Consider the following 13,961-nt stretch of genomic DNA (forward strand, 5'->3'; position numbering starts at 1 on the left):
ATTTTTAGGGCAGTGAAACTACTCTGTATGATACTATAATGATGGGCACGTCATTATACATTTGTCCAACCTCATAGGATGTACAACACTAAATGTGAACCCTAATTTAAACTATGGGCTTTGGGTGATTATGATGTGTCGATGTAGGTTCATCAATTGTGACAAATGTACCACTGTGGTGGGGGGATGTTGATAATGGGTGAAACTATGCATGTGCGGACAGGGTGTATATGGAAAATATCTGTACCTTTGTCTCAATTGTGCTGTGAACCTAAAACTCCTTAAAAATTTTGTCTTAATTTTAAAAAAAAGCCTTATTGATATGACAATGTCTTGACTTCACATGCTTTCCTGGGCCTGCTGTTTAAATTGTAGAACTTTTTTTTTGTCTTTAAGATCTACACTCGTTCTGTGGTTGAATCGATTGCTTCACCAGCAGCACCAAATAAAGAGGTCACACCACCTTCTGCTGAGAATGCCAATTCCAGTACTTTGTATAGAAATACAGACCGGCAAAGGAAAAAATCCAAGATGACAGATGAGGAAATCCTAGAGAAGCTAAGTGAGTTATTTTGCCATTGTGACTTTCTTCATGAGAGGGTGTCTCATAAACTACTTAAAATGGGAAGGGATCCTTTAAAATTTGCATCTGCTTGCATGATCCCCAGGATCCCTGAAGTCACGACGAAAAGTTTGGGACTTGCTATGTATTTCAAATCACTCCCTCATTCAAACTTTTAATTTAACAGAAAATTTTATTTTCACTTGAAAAAATTAAGGTGAAAATTTGACATAATGAATTAAGTAGGAAATTTTATTTTAAGATTGTGTTCCGAAAAGGGATAAAATAGTCTGATGAAATATCTTATGATCATAGCCCAAGGGTCCCAGCTGATCAATCATGATAGATAAGTCAACCTCAGAACCCAATGCATCGGTCAAAACTGGCAGCTGCAATAATATAGCCTTTTCCCCTAATTTAAGAGCATTTCTATGTGGGAAGGGAGGCACGGCCGAGAAATGCTTGCACCCTCCTTCCCACAGTGTCATTAGTGTGTACATGCTTGTGCATACATATTCGTTTCAGTTTTACAAAACACTCCTCTTCCAGTTAGCTTTCTGGGTCAAGGAGATTAAAAAAATATATCTCTGCTAAAAAGAGTCAAAGGTCTGTGAAACATATTCAAACTCATACTACAAAAGCATCTAACTAATTGCTAGTTATTTGCAATCAGTGCTCCCAGTCTGACTAACTCCTGCTCATCCTTCAAAACAGCTCAAAATTGCCTCCTCATGAAAGCCTTCCTTGTCTCTCCCAGTTTGAGTTAAGGACCCCTCTTCTTTTTTTTTAAAGATTTTATTTTTTCCTTTTTCTCCCCAAAGCCCCCTGGTACATAGTTGTATATTCTTCGTTGTGGGTCCTTCTAGTTGTGGCATGTGGGACGCTGCCTCAGCGTGGTTTGATGAGCAGTGCCATGTCCGCGCCCAGGATTCGAACCAACGAAACACTGGGCCGCCTGCAGCGGAGTGCGCGAACTTAACCACTCGGCCACGGGGCCAGCCCCAAGGACCCCTCTTCTTTACTGCCTTTATTGCAGTAAATATCACACTGTACTAGTCTGTCTCTTTCACTAGACTGTGAGCTCCTGAAGGCCAGGGACTGTGTCTTCTTTTCCTGTATGTCTAGCTCTAATAAAGTGCCTGGTACATAAGGCACTTAACAATGCTTGTTGAGTGAATGAATGAAAAAAATGAGCAAACAAATGCTTCTTTACTGGGTTCCTACTTGTCTGTTCTATGCCAGAATCTTTGGAGGAAACAACAGAAAAACAATTTCCTGCCGTCAAGAAACTTAGAATTTTCTTGGAAGATATGATTTAATAGTGTGATACAATTAGAGAACAGGAGGCTATCTTGTTTTTGCAAATGTCTATGTAAAAGAACTCAGAAAAGGAAGAGAGCACTTTGGGCTATAGGCCACAGGAAGACTCTGCAGAGGTGGCTGTAGGGCCATTTTGCCCCCCAGGGGACATTTGGCAATGTCTGGAGACATGTTTATCGTCATGACACAGGGAGTGCCACTAGCGTTTAGTGGATAGAGGCTAAGGATGCTTCTGTATGCTCTATAATGCAAAGGATAGCCCCCGCTCCTTTCCCCTCTGCAACAAAGAATTATTCAGCCCCAAATGCCAACAGTGTTGAGATTGAGACACTCGGAGCTAGAGGTATTTGGAAAGGCAAGAGTTCAGCTTGCAGCTGTCAGTGATCTCTCAGAACTGGCGTTGCTGGACTTTAGCCAACTGACTTTACTGTACATGATTAAATATGCCTCTAGTGCTAATGCCAACTATTTGCTATAATAACAACAGTAATAATCCCCATTCATTGAGCACCTTCTCTGCTGGCCACTTTATATACATTATCAGGTTTGATTTTCACAATAATTCCTTGTGGTAGATTTGAATATCTTCATTTTACAGATCTGTCAAAGTAAGCCTCAAAAAGCTAAAAGTGAACAAATCACCAAACTAATGAGTAGTAGAGCCAGAGTTTGAATGTGAGACTGTTTGCCTTCGAAGCTTACAGTATTTCCATTACCCACTTGGCTTCTGCATATTCCAACTGTCTATTTGTGTATAAGGGAAGGAATAAATGAAAGAATTGCCTGGGTAATTTCAGTTCGATTATTCAGACAATTGCCTCTATTTTCCCCTTATTTTGTACATGTAGACATGACCTATGACATTATACCAGATTTTAAAAATCTAACAGCTTTACTTTAGTAAAAATGATTGTTATTTGGTATCTGTTTCAAATTTCAATATATTTATTATAATGAAAATGGATTTATAGCTTTTTTAACTTCATTGACAGAGAAACAAACAACATTTTCTTGGGGCAAAATCTTGCTTTGCTTATAAACTGTAATGGTACTGGAGCTGTGGTCTTTGTAATTTGTTGTTTATTCTCCGCTGCACTGAGCAACACGATGAAGAGGAGAAAGCTACCTTTGATTATATTTTTTATTAAGTGTTTTCTTTTCTACTGGAGAATGCTTGGGCCTAGAGAGAATCATTTTCCCTCTAGCCAGTGGGCCACCTGTAAATGCCACCCCTATCTTGTGCTTACAGATATTGGCAGGGAGAAGCTGCAGAGAAATGAGCGAGTGCTGCTCGTGAAGCAGATCCAGGCTGAGCTATACTGAAAAGTCGATTTTTCCTGCTTCTGCTCCACCATCGCCCTCTCTCTGCCCTCTCTCTGCCACTTACTCGCTATATAACCTTAGACAAGTTATTTAACCCCTCTGAACCTGAGTTTCTTATCTGTCAAATGGGAATAAGAATCATAACTACATTTTAGGATTCTGTCTGTGGGACGGATTTTACCTAGCTCTACCTACAGCTAAGAGAACAGGTATTGGAGTCAGAAAGGCCCAGATTCCAATCACAAGCCCATTGCTACCAGCTGTGTCACTTTAGGCACTTTATTTAACTTTTCTGGACCTATTTTTCCTCCTTTAAAAAAATGGAGATAATAATATTACCAAACTCATAGCTTTATGATAATTAAATGAGAATAAGGCATGTAAAAAGCTCAGCAACAGTACCTGGTATGCATTAGGTGCTCAGTAAATGGTAGTTACTATTTTATTACATGAGTATAAAGGCTTAATAAGATTGTAATCCCATTGTAATGATGAAATGAACCATAATTGAGTCTGAGTTATAGACCCAGACTAGCTGTGTGTCATTAGGCAAGTCACTCAACTCCTCTGAACTTCAGTTTCTTCATCTGAAAAATGGAGATAATAATAGTACCAATATAATAGAGATTTTGTGAAGACCAAATGAAGTTAAGTATGTAATACACCTAGCACGATAAAGAGTATTATAAAATTGTTATTTTTGAAAAATGAAAATGACCATATTTTTCAATATAAACAAATGAGGCATGAGGTCTTCCATGGGGACAGAATGTTTGAAACCAGGAATAATCCCAGATGTATGGTCCCTATAAGAAGTCACTGAGGACCTTGGAATCAAGGCCCCTATTGGATCTTGGGGGAAGGAGTAAAGCTGTGCTGAGAGGCAAAGGAGAGGGGGAAGGGAGACAGAGAGGTAGAGGAATGGCCCACATACCAGAGTGGGCCACACCATAAGTATGAGGCAGAGGTGAGGGCGACCTCACCTTCAGTCTCATGGATCCTTTTACTGTGAGGTGGGCAGCCCAGACCACAGAGCTGCCAGGCTATTCATCTTCCGTAGATACTGATTGTGGGGGCCAGACCATGGGATCATTAATGGCTAAAATGAACAGATCATCTTTCAGTTTTACAAAGACTGATAGCCTGGGTCTGGCTTATTCATTGTGGTCTGTCAGAATCTGTTGGAAAATAAAGTAACCCCTACATTTTCGTGAAAATTTTCAAAAGGTGCTGACTGTCAGCAAAATTGTGCAATGCAAGAAATTTGTCTTCGCCCTCCCTCCTCTGGGCCCCACAATTGCCTCCTTCTTTCGTCTCTCCCCTACCCCAGCATTTCCCACTCAAAACTCTTTATCCGAATTGCCCCTCAGATGGAACTGATGTTAATTTAGAGAGTTATTTTGCTTTTTCTCAGGAGTCAAAACTTTCATTATGCTAAAGCGATAATCCTTTAATGGTTGGAGTCCAGCTTAGTTTAATGTGCAGGAGAACACATTGATGGGCTTCCCTGCCGCTGAAACCACATCATGAACCCTATTTTCAAATACTAGTATTTAGTGACTTGTTAAATCCTTGTACTTTAAAATGAATAGTTTGTTTCTTATTTAGGAAATTTCTCTGGTAGGAAAGTGTTCTAGTATTGCTATCATTTTTCTTTCTTTGATTTTGAGTTGCTGATTTTTGTCACTTTTTTCCCTATTGTGTCACAGTGTCTTTTCCTTTCATTACTATAATTTATAAAAGCAAGTTATAATGGCTCTGATGAAAGAGGTCACTTTAAAAGCTTGTTTCGTGATTTGGCATTGTAAACAAGGCTTCCTGTGTACTTGCCTAAAATCAGTAGATGGCAGCACACACTCTCCTGTGAAGGTAATGAGTGTGGGGACGCCATTTCATTTGAACAGCAGTTAAATTCAGAAGCAGGATCTCATCAGAATGGTTGTCTTATGGTAATCCTCACGAAAGGATTTATTTCCAGTTGTTGTTGTTTTCCTTCCCCTGCATACCATGGAAATAAAGGCTGAATAATTTACTACCATAAAACCTCATTAACTGAACCCTGCCAATTGGAATTGGTCATAATTTAGAAAGTGGCTTGGGCTGAAACTTATTTGCTTTTGTTCAGTCTATGGGAAAGAGTTTGCTTTGCGACTTAATAGTATAACTTTCTTAGAAGACTATAAACTGTTTAATAAATCTATGGTTTCAAGTGACTTTAAAATCATCATTTCATTAAAAAAAAAGTCTAGGCCGTTACCCATTAATAGCTGACTTGAATAAGGATAGCTCTCAGTGATGTAAAAATCTCTGAGACAATTTGAAAAATGAAATAGTGACTCAGAAGTTGTTAAATTGGTGGCATACTATAGATATAGCTCAAGTAAAATATATTCTCTAACCCCTGTCTTAAAATACGGGGCATTTACAAAAGGAAATGCCTAATTTTATTTGAGTTTAATTCAACAGACATTTATTGAGTAACCACTATATTCCACACACAGCATTGTATGAGGAGACACTGAGGATCCAGAGATGAATAAGACATGCCGCCTGTTCTCAAGACAGAGTTTATAAGGGATGTCAAATAAATAGATATAGATACATGGTCCACTAGCGACAGAGAAAGAGAGCAAGAACAAAAGCAAAAGAGGCAGAAAGAGAGAGAGAGAAGGTATAGCGGTAACAAAGAGAAGGGAAATTATTAACTTTATTCAAAAAAATCAGAGAAGGCTTCCTAGAAGAGACAACACTGAAGCTGAGTTGAAGCATGAATAGGAACTTGCCAGGAAGAAAACTTAAGAAGGACATTCTAGGCAGAGAATAGCACATAATGAAGGTGTGAAGGCATATGCCTGGGAACTCTTGACTTATTCAGTGTCACTTCAATATAGAATTAGTGGTGGATGGCGGGACTGAAGTTTTAGGACAGGAAACTAAACTGTTAAGCAGGAGCTGATCATGATCTACAACTAGTTTGTTATGGTCAAAGCACAAGGTTCTAGTGGGAAAGTGGGGAAGATGAGATGGAGAATGAAGCAAAAACCAGATTTGAAGAACCTGGCATTCCGTGACAAAGAATTTGAGCTTTACTCTGTAGGTGTTGGGCAAGCATCAAAGACTCCTGAACCAGAGAATCACGTGATCAGGTCTGCTCTTAAGAGCATCCTGACAGAGGTATGGAGCCTGGACTGGAGTGGGCGGAGGCTGGAAATTAGAAGTCAAGTTAGGAGCCTGTTGAAATAGCCCAGACCAAAAATGATGAGGGCCCAACTGGAACAGTAGTAATGAGAAAGGGGCAGATTCAAAAGGTATCTAGGAGGTAAACAGATATAGGCCCAGGACTCGGTAGACCACTGCATGTGGGGAGTAAAGGTAAGGAATGAATCGAAGATGACTCCCAGATTTCTTACTCAGGCTACTGAGTAGATGGTAGTATCATTGACTGAGACTGGAAATACAAGAGAAAAAGAATTGTAACAACTTGCATATTGGTAAGTCTTATTTAACCTAACTGAACCATGGACTTCTATTACAAAAAACAAACAACAAAAACTCACAGCAACCTGATAAACAATCCATCAGTGAAACATTTCTTTTATTCTTTTATTATTTTTTTCAAGGTATAATATCTACTGGTAGGTCTGAATTAAGTTGTTCACTAGCCCAGAAGATAAATCATCGTCTAAATTAACACGAGGTATTTTCTATAGCACACAGTTTAGCACTTGAACACATATTTTTTGTTTGCATTCATTTAGTCAACAAATATTTGTTCAGCAGCAGCCACTGTTCTAGGCACTGAAGTTACAGGGATGAAAAGACAAAGTTCCTGTCCTCAAGAAGAAGCATGTAAGTCTCATTAGAAGGATGAGAGAAGAATTCACAAGGGAGGATCACTTGAGATTGTATTTAAATAATAAATAGGAATTCATGGGTTAGATAGGAAAGGGAAAGGGGGAGCATCTGCAAAGACCTAAGCCTCGTATAGGCTAGTATCACAATGATATAAAGTAGGACGGATGGAGAGGAGAGGAATAATAGGAGGTTAGACTGGTTAGGTAGGAGTTAGATGGCGCTCGATGGTAAAGGACCTATGCTAGACTAAGAAATTTGAACTTGATCCCGTAGTGAGGAGGAACTTTTGAGGAATTATGAACATGCAGTAAAATCACTCTGAATTGGGTGACTATACATCTCAGTTTACCCAGGAAAGTCTCTGTCTATGAATTATATGGTTACCCTTTTCCAAAGGTATTGTGGAAGAGAAATTAGAGAAGGCGGAGTACAGAGCTAGGTAACGACTAGCACAATTGTTTGGACAAGAGATGTTGAGTGCCTAAGCAATGGCAGTGGCCCTGGGCATGAAGAGCAGGAAATGAATAAGAGTGACAGTTAGGAGGTAGACTCTATAGACCTTCTCTTGATCGGTTCGTGTATGTAAATCTTGCCTTACTAACTCTTACTGACTCTACACTTCTTTGGGACAGGGGCCATGTTAGTAAGATATGACTCCGAGGTAATGATACTGAGGGCCAGAGGCATCCAAATAAATAAGTCCCTTCAAAGTAGTTGAGAATCTGCACCCTTATTCTCTTGCTGCTGCTATGGCCTGGAATTTGTCTACACCTATTTGAGCATTGCATTGAAGAGTCATTGTCACTTCCTTTAGATTTACTCTGAGTGGCGGCAAGTATTCATCCTCTGAGTAGTGGATTTGATATTTTGAAATAACAAAACCAATTTTTTTTCCAGAGCCAAACATGATAAATTAATGGTTTTCTTATGTGGCTTATAAATTTACTCCACAATGTTTGGAATAATCCATAGAAACAGAAAGTAGATTAGTAGTTGCCGGGGATGGGTTGGGAAGCCAAGGGGCGATGAAGAGTGACTGCTAATAGACACAAGCTTTCTTGTTGGGATGATGAAAATGTTCTAAAATTAGACCATGGTGAAATTTAGTAAATTTGTACAACTCTAAAAATTTTCTGAAAACCATTGAATTGTATAGTTTAAATGCGTGAACTTTATGGTGTGGAAATCATAAACTCACTAAAGCTGTTAAAAAATGTTTGGAGTGCTAGTGGGGTCCTAGGTTCAGGGATGTATGTTTTTAAAAAGCATGAGACTCGTTACTTAATGATTAAATTTTGTTCTTTATTAGACTCATCCCTATCCCCCATTGCCCTTAGCACAGTACTGCGTGCATAGTAATTGCTCAAAAGATATTTGTCTAGTGGAATTGAACGTAGTGTAGTGCTCAATTTTACTCCAGTTGAAAGAAGATAGTGATTTTATTAAATAGTGTGTACAAGTTCTTAGATGTTTTTATCTCCTAATCCACAGTATCCTTTTATGGGAACTTTTTATAAATGTTGAGTTGTGGGGCCGGCCCCGTGGCTAAGTGGTTAAGTTCATGCGCTCTTCTTCAGCAGCCCGGGTTTCACCGGTTCGAATCCTGGGCACCAGACATGGCACCGCTCATCAGGCCATGCTGAGGTGGCATCCCATATGCCACAACTAGAAGGATCCACAACTAAAAATACACAACTATGTACCAGGGGCTTTGGGGAGAAAAAGGAAAAGTAAAATCTTTAAAAATAAAAAATGTTGAGTTGTGACCAGTCCTTTTTGTTTCCCAAACATCATCAATTTTGAATATAAGTAGCATGGGTGATTACTACCACTTTAATTAATATATTACTATTTCTTACATTGATAAAATTATCATTATCCATATAAATTATAGATCACTACCACTTTAATTAATATATTACTATTTCTTACATTGATAAAATTTATCATTATCCATATAAATATAGATCACGTGAGAATATTGCTCTAATGTTTTATTTGTCGTTGACTCTGGCATCTTAATTTTTAGTATTAAATAAAGGGAATCCATCAATCAATTTAAATCTCTCTCTCTCTCTGTTTCTCTCCTCCACTCCCCAACTCAGGAAGCATTGTGAGTGTTGGTGACCCAAAGAAGAAATACACAAGATTTGAAAAAATTGGTCAAGGGTAAGTGATTATTTGAAATATCAAAAGATGAACACCAGAGACATATGTTAAAATTAAGTTACAGCTTGGATTTCTCATGAATTATGCTTCTCATTTTCTGGGTTATATTCATGTTTTGCATTCTCATAATATTGGCCTTTCTGTCTGGCAGACTGACTGTTAATTAAACAAGGAACATATCCTGCTAGAATCTTCACTGTTGTTGAGCTGAGAGTGAATTTTTTAGGGACATTTTGATCCCAAATAGTTAGAAGGTTCATACCTGATTTCTCCAGAAAAGCAGTAAGTTTATAGAAACCTCTAGCTTGTATGAAAACCCCCTTTATCCCTGTCTCCCTACATCTGTATGGATGTTGTACTTAAGATTGTGTTTCATTGTCAAAGTGACAGAGTGAGGGTAGACAAAGTCGTTGTTGAATGAATCAGAGGTAGGCAGAATTGACCATCAGAGTAAGGAGGAAACAGATCAATAATTCCTAAATGAGATGGAGTGCGTCATTTTCACCTCGTATGCTCGTTAAGAATAGATTCTCAGGCCCCATGACCAGAGATTTGATCCAGAAATCTGAGGTAGGGCTCAGGAATCTGAACTTTGGAAACGTTTCTCAGGTAATCCTGATCATCAGCTACAATTACACGTTTCTCAGGCCTCACTGTGAAACTAAGCAGGAGGGCTTGAGGAGGCAACAGCATCTGAAACAGGGAAAAGTTTTCTTTAAAGAGAAATGAAGTGTTATTAAGAGCTGTTCTTAAATGGGAAATGAGACAAGATATTTATGTGCACCCACTACTGTATGTCAGGAAGCAAGATGGCACCCCAGAGGTTTTCTGGCTAAGACAAAGGACTGGGAAGGAAGAGATAGAGCTAATGGCCTGAAAAATTATGCTAGTCCCTCACCCAATGGAGTCTATTTTTGGATAACAGAATGTAGAATTTCTTGAAGCATCTCACTGTTTTTCCTAGGATTTTTGGGTTCGGAAAATTATATATTATATATAAGCTTGACTATTTTTCATGATTTTTACACTTTGTTTCTTTCCCTTAGCTTTTATACGAAAGTTTCTTTGGAAATTTCCGACTTAGCTTGGGAAATAAGGGAACGCATTCATTAGACATTTAGGATAGAGGGTAAGAGGGATATATCTCACCCCCTTACTTGTAGGGTTTGTGCCTGGTGGGAATCAAGATGCTGTGGTGAGAAGACTCTGAGAGGGAGGCAGAAACTTAGGGAGAAATATATGGGCAAGTTTTTCTTCCAGTGGAAACCATAATGGTACTACATTTCTAGGAGGTTGAAATATATACCTATTTGTGCTTTTGCTTCAAATAGTCAAATAGTATTTCTGCCTGTTGATCTAAAACAGTGCTATCCAATGGAACTTTCTGTGATGATGGAATTGTGCTATATCCGTGCAGTCCTGTATGGTAGCCACTAACATGTGTGGCTACAGAGCACTTGAAATGTGTCTAGTGCAAATGAGAAAGTATATTTGTTCAAATTAATTTATTTTCTCAGCCCACGTTTATTGAGCACCAACTATGTGCCAAGCACTATGCTAAGTGCTAGAGAAACAGAGATGGGCAATGATGGTGTGGACCCTCAAGGAACTTAAAATCTACAGTGATAAATGCTTGAGAGAGGGCTAAGTAAGGTCCAAGAGGAACATTGAGACAAGCCTACTCAATTTACCAGCAGGTCTGGCTTCTATAACCGTTATTTCCCACCTGGAGTTTTCTTTCTTACCTTAAGCAAGGAAGCCTTACCTTCCCATGCCCATATGCAAAGCTCAACTCACTTTCTTCATGCCCAAAAGGTAAACACCAAAGGACAGATTGCATAAACATAATATTATGTACTAAGGGGGCTTGGAAAGCAAAGGTTGGCTTTTAGATTTTATTTTATTCCGGTTGGGTCTTTGGTGGAGCTAATAATAGGAAAGGATACACAGGGGTGGCCCTGTGGTAGAGTGGTTAAGTTTGCGTGCTCCACTTTGGTGGCCCGGGGTTCGCCAGTTCAGATCTTGGCAGCAGACCTACACACTGCTCATCAAGCCATGCTGTGGTGGTGTCCCACATAGAAGAACTAGAATAACCTACAACTAGGATATACAACTATATACTGGGGCTGTGGGGAGAAAAGAAAAAGAAAAGAGGAAGATTGGCAACAGATGTTAGCTGAGTGACAATCTTCCTCACCAAAAAAAAGCATACTTTAAAAAAAAGAGGATACACAATCCACAGAGAAGTAGCATTCCAGATCTTTGCTGTCTAATATGGTAACCATGTGACTCTTGAGCACTTGAAACATGGCTAGTACAAAGGGAGATATGCTGTAAGTATAAAATATGCATCTGATTTCAGACAGTTGATATGAATAAAGGATGCAAAATATCTGATTAATAAATTGTATATTGGTTGTTAAAATGATATTTTACATACATTGTGTTAAATAAAATGTTAAAATTAATTTCACCTGTTAAGCTTTTTTAAATATAGCTCCCAGAAAATTTAAAATATGGCTTGCATTATATTTCTAATGGACAGAACTGCTCTAGTTGTAGGTATAAATGGGAGCTATTTATTTTTTCATAAATTGGTTTTTTTTCAGAGTTCTTTTCTGGGGAGTGGAAGATGTTATAATTTTTTGATTTGTTTTGATTGTTCATTCCCACTAAGACCCAACTGAGCCAAAAATTTAAAAAAGAAAAAAAGTAGGAGATGGTCTCAGATATCTCCCAGCTACCAGGTAATGAAGCAAGAGTGATTTATCCAACAGCAAAGATTAGGCCACCAAGCAACTTTGCATACCAAAGAGATTTCCTTTCCTGGTTGTTATTTATGCTTCTGACCTCTGAAGGTGCAAAAGGAAAGTTCTCTATTTCTGCATACATTTGTAAAGTCTTTACAATCTAAAATGAAAACTCAAAACAGAAATCCTACTTGCCACTGCAGAAAGGTCTGTTTTAAATTTCCACTGAGTTTATCATTTTAAAGAATGATGAAACCAACAGATAGTTTACTCATAGGCCAAATTCAACTTTTCAATAAGTCCTTAGAGAGTAGGGAGTCCATTTTGTTCCTCTTTTTGTCTCCTTTAGGATCTAGCACAGGACTTTTGCACACAGTTGGCCCCCTCAAATCAATTCTGTACGATTTTGGTCAACAGCCAAAGTTCACTGGGCCAAACTCAGAGACTTACAGAGCTTCCCCTGTCTGCCTCCCCCATGTCTCTGGATCTGTTTTTGCCTCAATAAATATTTGTTGAACCAATGAAAATGTTTGTCTTTCTAGCTCTCCCTTTCCTCTGTCTTCTGTCTTTTCATGTGTGTATATATGTTTTCCTTGCTCTTTCTGTCTCTCTCTCTCTTTCTCCGTGTATCTTCATCTCCTTGTTTCTCATAATGACTTGATCTGCCTCACCACATCTGATTCTTCATCCTTGGAGAATTTCTGTGTGCCGCATATCTGTTTTTTTCATTTATGTTGGCTTCACCTTCTGCCCATTTTCACACACGCACTCAACCAAAATGGTCATAATATAAAATCAAGATGTATTTTTAAATAGCTTTTAAGATATAATCTGGTAACGTAAATTTATTTATTTACTGTAATTTTATCATTTACTAATTTTGGATTTTTAGCGGATTTCTACTCTCTGTTCTTAATTTTTAAAGTGAATGAACAAAATATTGATTTGTCTCTAAAACAAAAAGAAAATTAACTTTCCTTTTACTTAAATTGCTCTCGGTGGATTTTTCCATAAATGGCTGGCCTAAGTTAAGACAAACTGGTGTCTACTCTTGATGTATAGTTTTTATTTTCTTTTCATTAACTCTTTTTTTATTGTTTTGCTTTACCCGTTACGACGGTGACATTCAGACCTGTGTCAGTGATCATGTGGTGCTAGGAATAATCAGCCCCAGGATTCCATTTTCAGCTCCATTAATCACCCTCATCTACTTGCAAAGCTAAATTTTTCCAGTATGGGTTTCTGCCATCCCAGCATCCAGGCCTGAGGCCATAGAATTGGGCTCCATCTCCCATAAATCAAGTTCAGAATTGCATGTCTAATCATTTGAGACCATAGCTGTGAGTTGAAGGTTAAAAATGACATTATTTCACCAGGTTTGCTGTGAAAGTGTTCTGTAATTGGCCACAAAATCCAGATATTTTGAGCAGATGTATATAAAGTTAAAAATAAAGGAAAGAAAGAAAAAAGACCTGGTACTCCCCAAATTATCATTAACTGAAAAACATGAGTTTGTCAGAAATACATCTGGAAGGGACTTAAGAATCTTCACTCTCTAGGATAGTTATATAAAAGAACTTGTTTAATAAATGGGGTAGGGTGAGACAACAAAATCAAATATTTATTTTCAGTCAACAGCTATCATTGGCAAGCCCGTGTAATTCCTGAATAAGCAGTAGCTATGTAATAGAGGGCTGAATTTACTACCAATGGCAGCTGTCCTCACAGATTTCTCATTAATATATTTGAACTCATTTTAAACCCTTTCCTTAAATGAGAATGCACTGAAAAACAGACCCTTTTTCTCTTTCAGGTTCATATTTCTTTTCTCTTCAATATTAGAATAGAAAAATATTTTTGAGGAAGCAGCTCAGAGAAGATGGTTTGGATCCAGTTTAACAAATAACTTTTTGAATTCAGTGAACTTTTGTTGAGTGCCTACTATGTGTAATGCATAGTAGTAGCTAAGAACCAGGTTCTTG

General features: G+C 38.2%; 1 protein-coding gene across 37 annotated transcripts in view; it reads left to right on the forward strand.

Moving 5' to 3' along the window:
• PAK3 (p21 (RAC1) activated kinase 3) overlaps nt 1-13,961 on the forward strand; it is a 257,980-nt gene that overhangs the window by 203,563 nt on the left and 40,456 nt on the right. For all 37 annotated transcript variants that reach the window (XM_070606575.1, XM_070606561.1, XM_070606587.1 and 34 more), the window contains 2 exons: nt 397-562; nt 9,166-9,229. In XM_070606575.1, the coding sequence (XP_070462676.1) occupies nt 397-562; nt 9,166-9,229 (230 nt within the window). The remainder of the gene's footprint in view (nt 1-396; nt 563-9,165; nt 9,230-13,961) is intronic.

The sequence above is a fragment of the Equus przewalskii genome, chromosome X (genome assembly GCF_037783145.1).
Source record: "Equus przewalskii isolate Varuska chromosome X, EquPr2, whole genome shotgun sequence".
NCBI lineage: Eukaryota > Metazoa > Chordata > Mammalia > Perissodactyla > Equidae > Equus > Equus przewalskii.